General features: G+C 32.2%; 1 protein-coding gene across 11 annotated transcripts in view; it reads left to right on the plus strand.

The window, feature by feature from the left end:
• The window catches only part of aak1a (AP2 associated kinase 1a), a 94,538-nt gene extending 90,105 nt beyond the window's left edge, over positions 1–4,433 (plus strand). For 9 of the 11 annotated variants that reach the window (XM_005167312.6, XM_068223230.2, XM_692360.10 and 6 more), the window contains one exon: positions 3,195–4,433. In XM_005167312.6, coding sequence (XP_005167369.1) covers positions 3,195–3,895 — 701 coding nt within the window. In that variant the 3' untranslated portion in view covers positions 3,896–4,433. The remainder of the gene's footprint in view (positions 1–3,194) is intronic. The other 2 variants (XR_012384774.1, XR_012384775.1) reach the window with 1 other exon arrangement.
• The last annotated feature ends 5,556 nt before the right edge of the window (positions 4,434–9,989 follow it).

Below are 9,989 nucleotides of genomic sequence, written 5' to 3' on the forward strand. Positions count from 1 at the left end.
GATTCAGGAACAACCAGATTAGCCATATTTGTTACTAAATCATCAATCATTTTTCTGTAAATCAGGCAGTGTACTTTATTATTGGTGACAACAAGCAGATCATCGTTGAAAACACACACCTGACCGATTTTACGTGCTGGATCAGCCATTTAAAATTTCTGACTCAAAAATCCAAAGCTCTATTGACGTCTAATTCTTCCATGAACTTAAAGGGTTTGTTCACCCAAATATGAAATATCTGTTATTAATGAATCCCCCTCATCTCTATCCAAACCCATGAGAGCTTCATTCATATTCAGAACACAAATGGAGATGTTTCAGGTGACATTTCAGAGCTCCCTTATTCTGAACTATGGAGCTAATAATATGTCAAAACAATCTGAATTTGAATTGTGTTCATTTGAATCATTGACAATTGTAATTTAACAAATCTGAATTTGTATATGGCATTAAAAAATGTCTTATTTTGAATTTGACTATTGAGCATCTGAAATGTAAGATAACTGAATTTTTCAAGGCTAAATTTTATAGATGTATTTTCAAACGTCAGATTTTTTGCGCTCTGAATTCACAGACTGCAGATATTGGGTTTGCCAAAATACAGTTTCAAGTTTTCAAAATGAAGAAATTCAGAACATCAAATTCAATATCCTAAAATTCGAAACCAGAAATTCAGATCGTGAAATTCAGATTCAGCAGAAAGTAGGTCAGCGGTGACCAGCAGGGAAGAGTAGACGATCACCAAAAAAAGTTAAACTAAGAATCACTCATTTCTGCTTGATTCATATATAGTTATGGACAAAGTATAGGGTGCGAATTATGAAGAAAAGGGTAAAATTACGATGAAAATAGGTAAAAAAATAAATGTTTTTTTTTTTTTATTTACATATAGCCTAATGTAAAATTTGACTCATATTTATTTTAGCTTTAAGTATAGAGAAGGCTGCTTTCAGTTTCAGGTCACAAAGAACAAACATTATGTTGAAAACTCATCAAGTGGCTTTCCCTGTACACTATTCACAATAATTTAGACTTTATAACACCTCTTATGTTGTTAGAATTTGAAACAAAGTTTTAAGCACTTGACAAACGAGGTAAACAAGAAATCTCTGAGCAGGTCGATCATAGAAAGTCACTTAATTCATTTATAAATGAGCCGATTCGAACGAATCTGAATGAACAATTCAGTGACAAAGATAGAGATTTGGCACCACCCATTGGTCATTTCGGTTTTAAGGTATTTTAGCCAAAAATATTATACTTTTTTTTTTATATACATGAAAAAATCAGATCATTCACATAAATATAAATGTAAGGTTAAATGACATCTTGGATGTGAATAGATGAGTTTTAAAGGAGGCAGCATTTGTGTTGATAACGGGCTTTGGGCAAACGTATCATTAACATTTTTCTTAAAATACTATACTTTATGCTACGCTGTACTATAGAATATCGTAACAAATAGCGTCTTATATAGTTTGAAAAAAAAGTGTGTGCATACAAACATGTCATTTACCAAAGTTGTAAAATGCTGGGACAGTTTGAAAATGCACCTGGAAAGAGCTTGAAAAGTCCTTAAATTTGACTTTGGTAAAGGTGTAAGAGCCCCGTGTCTGCTGAAATAACCCATCAGAGGTTACAGTATAGGTCACAATCAGCTCTTTATCCCTCAAAAAAAAGTCAATAACATTGATTAACCAGTGAGATGTAACTGAATTACATATATGAATTTGGTTCACTGAAGCATGTATATATTTAATACACAAACTACTGAAAATAGCTGACCCCAGATAGTTAGCAGAAGATTTGTGTCCTCCTGAGCCTCACATACACCAGTAAACTCACGCAGCTCTGTGATTGGCCAAAATGCTTAGTTTGACTTTTCGGTGATCTTCTACTTTTCCCTGTTGATGACCCCTGACCGGCGAGGCAGTGGCGCAGTAGGTAGTGCTGTCGCCCCCCAGCAAGAAGGTCGCTGGGTCGCTGGGTCGCTGGTTCGAACCTTGGCCCAGTTGGCGTTTCTGTGTGGAGTTTGCATGTTCTCCCTGCCTTCGCATGGGTTTCCTCCGGGTGCTCCGGTTTCCTCCACAGTCCAAAGACATGCGGTACAGGTGAATTGGGTAGGCTAAATTGTCAGTAGTGTATGAGTATGTGTGTGTGGATGTTTCCCAGAGAAGGGTTCATTCCGCTGTGGCGACCCCGGATTAATAAAGGGACTAAGCCGACAAGAAAATGAATGAATGAATGACCCCTGACCTACTTTCTGCTGAATCTAAATTTCCTGATCTGAATTTCTGGTTTTGAATTTTAGGATATTGAATTTGATGTTCTGAATTGCACTGGATATCTGCAGTCTGAATTAAGAACACAAAAAATCTGAAGTTTAAAATACGTCTATAAAATTCAGCCTTAAAAAATTCAGTTGTCCTGACTTTCAGATGTTCAATATTCAAGTAATGAAATCCTAAATCAAAACAATTTTTAAAGGCATATAAAAATTCTGATTTCTTAAATTCAAATTCAGATTGTTTTGGCATATTATTAGCTCCATAAATCATTACTATTGGAATGTGAAGGGACTTTCGACCAGCACAACAAAAAATGTTTCTGAAGACAATCACCGACTGCACCTTTAATATAATTTTATACACATCAAACTGAATTCCTGGTCACATGAGCTGTCACACAATAGCAAAGAATGAAAAAAATAATAATAAACTATCAGCTAGTATGCAGGAGCACAAATTTGCATTAAGAAGAGAACCAAAATTTTCTAAAAGTTTTTGGAAGAACCCTTCAGACAGTGTCTAATTACATTTCCGATTTCCTGTTTCGATTTAATCGACCAGCCCTATTGTTGTGATGCAGACTGGAACGATGGATGAACATTTAGCTTTTCATTCTGAATGACAAATTATTTTCTGTGCTCAATAGTTGTATTATTTTCCTGTATACGACACAAATCAGTTTACACTATTAAAAGTAATTACTTAAAAGTGAGTAAACCCATTGCTTTAATGGTCACAAGTTGATTTCACTTAAGAAAATGTAAAGTATTTCTGTTGAAACTCAAAACTATTAAGTTCACTTATATTCATTTGTAAAATGATGCTGTACTTATGATTTAAAGGCAGTGTTTACTCGATTTTCATCAACGATTTGCTCTTTACAGTGTACGGTTTTCTGTTTTGCAGAAGCCGAAGGGAAGAGCGATGGATATGGGATCGCCGATGATGATGAGAACCCAACAGAGGAGGACTTTCCTCATTCCAGCGATGAAGACGATGCTGAAAAAGGAGGAAGGTCACAGGTTAGTGGTGATGAAACTCCAAGCCTGGATTGTAGCGGCTCCAGACCGTTACTTCAAGACTCGGATGACGAAGACGAGCAGAGTCCTGCGTCTTCAAGAAACCTCCGAATGTCTTCAGCATCTGAGGTAGCATCCGAAAACCAGTCTGAAATCCAAGCCCAACGTTCAGGAGCAGATCCAAGCGTCGACGTTTTCTCTAAAGCTCCATTCCGGATTGGACAAAACCTGGATGACAACAATAGCAATGAGGGAGATGTGTTCACCAATGCGCCTTTTCTTCGTCCTCCAGCTCAGCCTGACATCTTCCTCCAAGCTCCTTTTGGTAGGAAGAAGGAAGCCTCTGGTAAGGTTTACACCAATCCTGTGATCCACCCCATGTTTTTACAGGGTTCTTCCATTGACCAGAGTATTCTTGGCCCGGTGGCTCCTCTTCAATTTCAACCGCAGGAGCTTTCGAAGTATTCCAGACACTATGAAGAACCCGTGAACTCGGATCCTGAACACAATATGGCGTCAGACATGAGTTCTGGGGACCCGTTTGTTTCAGCGCCCTTCCATCTTAAAGGCCGCCATGAGAAACGCTGAACAATAGGAGTCTACAATACTACTTTTTTTTGCCCCCTAAAAGATTTGAGCTTCACATGATGAATAAAATGCTGTATGCTGAGTGTAAAATATTGAGGAATGAAGCACATTTATGGCCTCCGGCGGTCAATCTCGGGGTAAATGTTTGATTGTGTGACGCCTTCTGCTACCTCAGGTCATTCTCATGCTGTTAATCTTTATTTCTGTCCACTGAATTATTGCTTAAGTGTTGGATCATGTTCAAGTTTGTATTATTCTTCATCTGATGGTACTTCTATGATTATGGTAAAGCAGGCAGTTTTGTATACAGTAGCTCAGATCATCATCTTCATCATAATAATAAAATAAGCATGTCCTACGATTTATAAGAAATAAAACACTTTAATTTAGATGATTTTGTCTCGTAAAACACTAAGCTTAAGCGGGATGTGAAAAATTGCATTTTTTTTTTTCAAAATTGAAAATAATTTGAAAACCCACAATATGTTGTTTTTTATTGAAAATGATTTATTAAAATCAACATATATTTAAGACACCACTACAGTACTATCATTCAATGTAACTGATAATTTTTTATAATGTATATTATTGGTATTCTTGGCATTCTTATGAATGTAAACATGCTTGATTGTCATAAAAAAAATTATGTAATGAAATAAACACTAAAACAAGCCTAATTTTAAATTAATAAATACAAATTTGTTTGTTATTATTATTATTAACAATAATATAATTGTTGTTGTTATTATTATTAACAATATGATAATTTGTTTAATAACAATAGTATTATAATTAAACACATTATTATATTGTTAGCAGTAGTAGTAGTAGTAGTAAACAATGAATTAATAATATTAATATTAATAATAACAAACAAGTTTGTATGTATTATTTTAAATTTGGCTTGTTTTAGTGTTAATAGCTTAATAATAATAATAGCATTCTTGTTAATAGTAGGAGCAGTAGTAGTAAACATTGTATTATTAACAATAATGATTATAATAACAATAATAATAATAATAATAACATTTTTTTTCATTACATTATTTTTGAATGTTTATTACATTATTTTTAACATCAACATAAATTCAGAACGTTACTACAGTACTATCATTCAATTTGATTGATATTTTTTAATGTATGCTATTGGTATCCTTTGCATTCTTAAATGTAAACATGTTTAATTTTCATAAATAATAATGTAATTGAAAAATAATACTAAAACAAGCCTAATTTTAAATAAAAAAATACAAATTTGTTTATTATTATTATTATTGTTATTAATGGCATTATTAGTAGTAGTAGTAGCAGTAGTAGTAATATTTTAATAATATTAATAGCAGTAGTTGTAATAAACATTGAATTATTATTATTATTATTATTAAACAACTTTGTATTATTAATTTAAAATTAGACTTGTTTAAGTGTTAGCTTAATATAATTATTATAATTAGTAGTAATAAACATTGTATTATTGTTAACAATAATAATAATATTAATTATAATGAAAACAAAAACAACATTAATAATAATAATAATAACAATAAAAACAAACACATTTGAAGTTGTATTTATTAATTTAAAATTAGGCTTGTTTTAGTGTTTTTTTTCATGACATTATTTTTTATATACATTACATTATTTATTAACATCAACATAAATTCAAGACATTACTACAGTAATAACTAATAATTGATTTTTTTATAATAATAATAATAATAATAATAATAATAATACAATGTTTATTATTACTACTACTAATAATAAAACTATTATTATTAAGCTATCAACAATAAAAAAAATAATTTTAAATGAATAACTACAAATTTGTTTATTATTATTATTAACCTTATTATTATTCATGTTATTGTTATTATTCATGTTATTATTATTATTATTATTTTATGATGATGATAATGATGGTAATAATAATAATAATAATAATTATTATTAAATGTTTATTACTAGTACTAATTTTAATATTATTAAACTATAAATATTAATAGTGTTGAATAATAATAATAATAATAATAATAATTTACACATTGTCATTTTATTGTTAATAATAATAGGCATATTGTAATAATAATAATAGTAAGGTAAATTTTGATAAGGACCCGTTTCATTCACTATATCATCATCATATAACAATATATCATTATATTCATCATCATAACTGGACAATGAAGAATCAATTTGCCTTCATTTGAAATAATGCGTTAAAAAACTGAATGTATTGCAACTATAAATATTTTCAGATCTATTTTCTCATCAACTTTTTAGATTGAGCATATGCAGATGACGTTTTTGACAGATTTGCTGCAATTATTTCCCTCATCCCGTCATGTATGAATGTCAGTACAAATCAATTGTAGCTTAAAATATCCTAAAAGCAGCACCTGAGCTTGTGCACAGTGTTGATGGAAGTGTTTAATACGTACAATCCTATACAATGACTTTCATTTAGCACAAAGCTAATATAGCTGCTGCAGCTGGACATCAAATCCGATGGATGCTGGATTATATTGCACACAACTGTAATAAAATGTCACGTCGATTCTATTCAATGTTATATTTGTTTTCTAACTATCACTACACGCTGCACATTCCCTTTATTATGTTTCATAGGCAGCTCCAGTACCAAGATGCTGTTATATCACTAGCAATTGTTATTAAAGGAACCGTTTTTTAAGAAATAGGCTTCTTTTACATCTACCCTTGAGGTAAACAAGTGTGTTCTGTTGTATCATTTTTAATCCATGCATATAATCTCTGGGTCTTGCAGGAGCACTTTTAGCTTAACATAGATCATTGAATCGGATTAGACCATTAGCATCTCGCTCAAACATTTAATTTTTTTTTTCCTATTTAAAGCTTGACTTTTCTGTTATATGCATTGTATACTGTGGGAAAATTAAACCTTGCCATTTTCAAGGTCAAAAGGGCTAACTATACACTGATTCTGGCGTAATCTTTGCTGGTGTTTTTAGCAAGATGCTAATTATCTAATCGGATTTGATGATGCAAAGCTATGCTAATAGTGCTGTCGTCAGAAATCGAGAACGGCTGATTGGATTTAACTCATTAACACTAAATGGGAGCCTTAAAATGATCTATTTACGGCCAAAAAAAGTGTAGCATTCCTTTAAATATCATACAAGCTTAAAACGCAAACTCAAAATACGAAACACTTTTGCTGCAAAAATAAAACGTCAGCACACATGTGTTTCAATCTTATATTTGCTTTCCAACCATTACTACACACTGCTCATTCCCTTTATGTTTCATAGGCGGCGCCAGCACCAAGATGCTGTTGTGTCACTAATATTTGTTATTAAAGGAACCGTTTTTTAGAAATAGTCTAGGTAAACACGTGTGTTTAACCATTTTTTAAATTTATTCATATAATCTCTGAGTCTTGCAGGAGCACTTTTAGCTTAGCTTAGCATAGATCATTGAATCGGATTAGACCATTAGCATCTCGCTCAAACATTTCAAAAAAAGAGTTTTAATATTTTTCCTATTTAAAGCTTGACTTTTCTGTTATTTACATCGGGTGCTCTCGGAAAATTAAAACTTGCTATTTTCAAGGTCTAAAGGTCTAACATTCATTCTGGCGTAATAATCAATTTTTGCTGGTGGTCTGATTTAAAGATGCTAAGCTAATAGTGCTGCCGCCAGAAATCGAGATCTACTAAGTGAATTAAACTCATTGACACTATAGGGAAGCCCTAAATTATGTATTTATGCATTCCTTTAAATATTATATATGCTTACAAAGCAAACTCTAAATATGAAACACTTGCTGCACAAATAAAATGTCAGCACACCTGTGTTTCAATCTTGCTTTCTAACTATCACTACACACTGCTCATTCTCATCATTATGTTTCATAGGTGATGTTGTTATGTCAAGATGCTGTTATGTCACTAATATTTGTTATTAAAGGAACCCTTTTTTAGAAATAGGCTCATTTTACATTTCCTCCAGAGGTAAACCGTTCAGTTTTTGCATTTCTGAATCAATTCAGCCGATCTCTGGGCCTGTCGAGAGCACTTTTAGCTTAGCTTAGCATAGATCATTGAATCAGATTAGACTATTAGCATCTCGTTCAAACATTTAAAAAAACGTTTCAATGTTTTTCCTATTTAAAGCTTGACTTTTTCTGTTATTTAAATCGTGTGCTGTCAGAAAATGCAATTTTGCTATTTTCTTGGTCAAAAGAGCTAGGATATACACTCATTCTAGCGTAATAATCTATCCTTGCTGGCTTTTCAGCAAGATGCTAATAATATGATCAGATTTAACGATGCTAAGCTAATAGTGCTCCCGTCAGACCCGAGATCCACTAGATGAATTAAACTCATTAACACTAGGTCCGTAAAATTAGCCTATTTTACACCAAAAAAGTCTAGTATTCCTTTAAATACAATATCTGCTTAAAACACAAACACCAAATATGAAACACTTTACTTTTGCTGCAAAAAAGGTAGCAACCTGTCTTCCTCCATTTGCCTCCAGCATTTCATCTCATAAGTATATGTGTACTGAGGCATTAAAGGTGTAAAAATACACAAGATACGAGTTTCTATTATATGAGGTGAATTTTAAGTGAGTGTATCCACGTTGCTCTTTTGTGGAAAGGCGTTTTATATGAGTGTGAGACTGCGGGGATTGTTCATGTTTTTGTTGTTGTTTGTTTCATGTGGAAGCAGCCATGATTGTTTGGTGGCCTTGTGAATGAATCTCAAAGCACTTGTCTTTTGAAATACTTGAGTTATGCAAAACACTCACAGGTTTAGAATCTGTATGTAATAAATAGAACCTGTTTAAAAGATGTCATGGTATTGATTTATAATACATTTTTATTATAGTAAAATGCATGATAAGTATCGGCTTGTTTTTTTCAATAACTTGAGAAATTGAAAATGTCCAAAATATGGGTAAAATAATATTGTTTTAGCATTCTGCATAACATATATATATATATATATATATATATATATATATATATATATATATATATATATATATATATATATATATATGCTATTTATATATATATATATATATATATATATATATATATATATATATATATATATATATATATATATATATATGTTATGCAGAATGCTAAAACAATATTATTTTACCCATATTTTGGACATTTTCAATTTCTCAAGTTATTGAAAAAAACAAGCCGATATGGTATGCTATATATATGCTATGGTATGCTATATATATGCTATATATATATATATGTTATGCAGAACGCTAAATATATACATATATGCTAAATATATATACATACATATATATATATATATATATAAGCTATATTTATGTACAAATGATGCACCGTTTTAAAAATGACTGTCATGTTTGTTACTTTAACTTATTTTAAGAAGTTCAGGTTTCAAGTCATTTTGAATAGAAATGTTTATTTGATTCAACTGAAAGATTTCAGCCAACAATTGTTTTTACAGTGTATTACATAGCATAAATATTCCAAGTATTCTGACATAAAAGGCATGTAAAATAATTGATCATTATAAATTAGGGCGACGCAGTGGTGCAGTAGGTAGTGCTGTCGCCTCACACCAAGAAGGTCGCTGGTTCGAGCCTTGGCTGGGTCAGTTGGCGTTTCTGTGTGGAGTTTGCATGTTCTCCTTGCGTTTGCGTGGGTTTCCTCGGGGTGCTCCGGTTTCCCCCACAGTCCAAAGACAAGCGTTCAGGTTAATCGGTTAAGCTAAATTGTCCGTAGTGTATGAGTGTGAATGAGTGTGTATGGATGTTTCCCAGAGATGGGTTGCGGCTGGAAGGCCATCCGCTGCGTGGAACAAGTTGGTGGTTCATTCCGCTCTGGCAATCCCTTATAATAAAGGGACTAAGCCAAAAAGAAAATGAATGAACAAATGTTTTAGCTGGTCATCTCCCAGCCTGACCAGCTAAAACAATGGTTGTATACCGGCCTGGAATAGCCAAAACCCCTCTATAACCAGGCTGGTCAACCAACTAAAACCAGCCAACCAACCTAGGCTGGTTTGAAGCGGACATTCAATTAACGGAAAAACAAAAACTTTTTTTACTG

The sequence above is a fragment of the Danio rerio genome, chromosome 8 (assembly GCF_049306965.1).
Source record: "Danio rerio strain Tuebingen ecotype United States chromosome 8, GRCz12tu, whole genome shotgun sequence".
In the NCBI taxonomy this organism is placed as follows: Eukaryota; Metazoa; Chordata; class Actinopteri; order Cypriniformes; family Danionidae; genus Danio; species Danio rerio.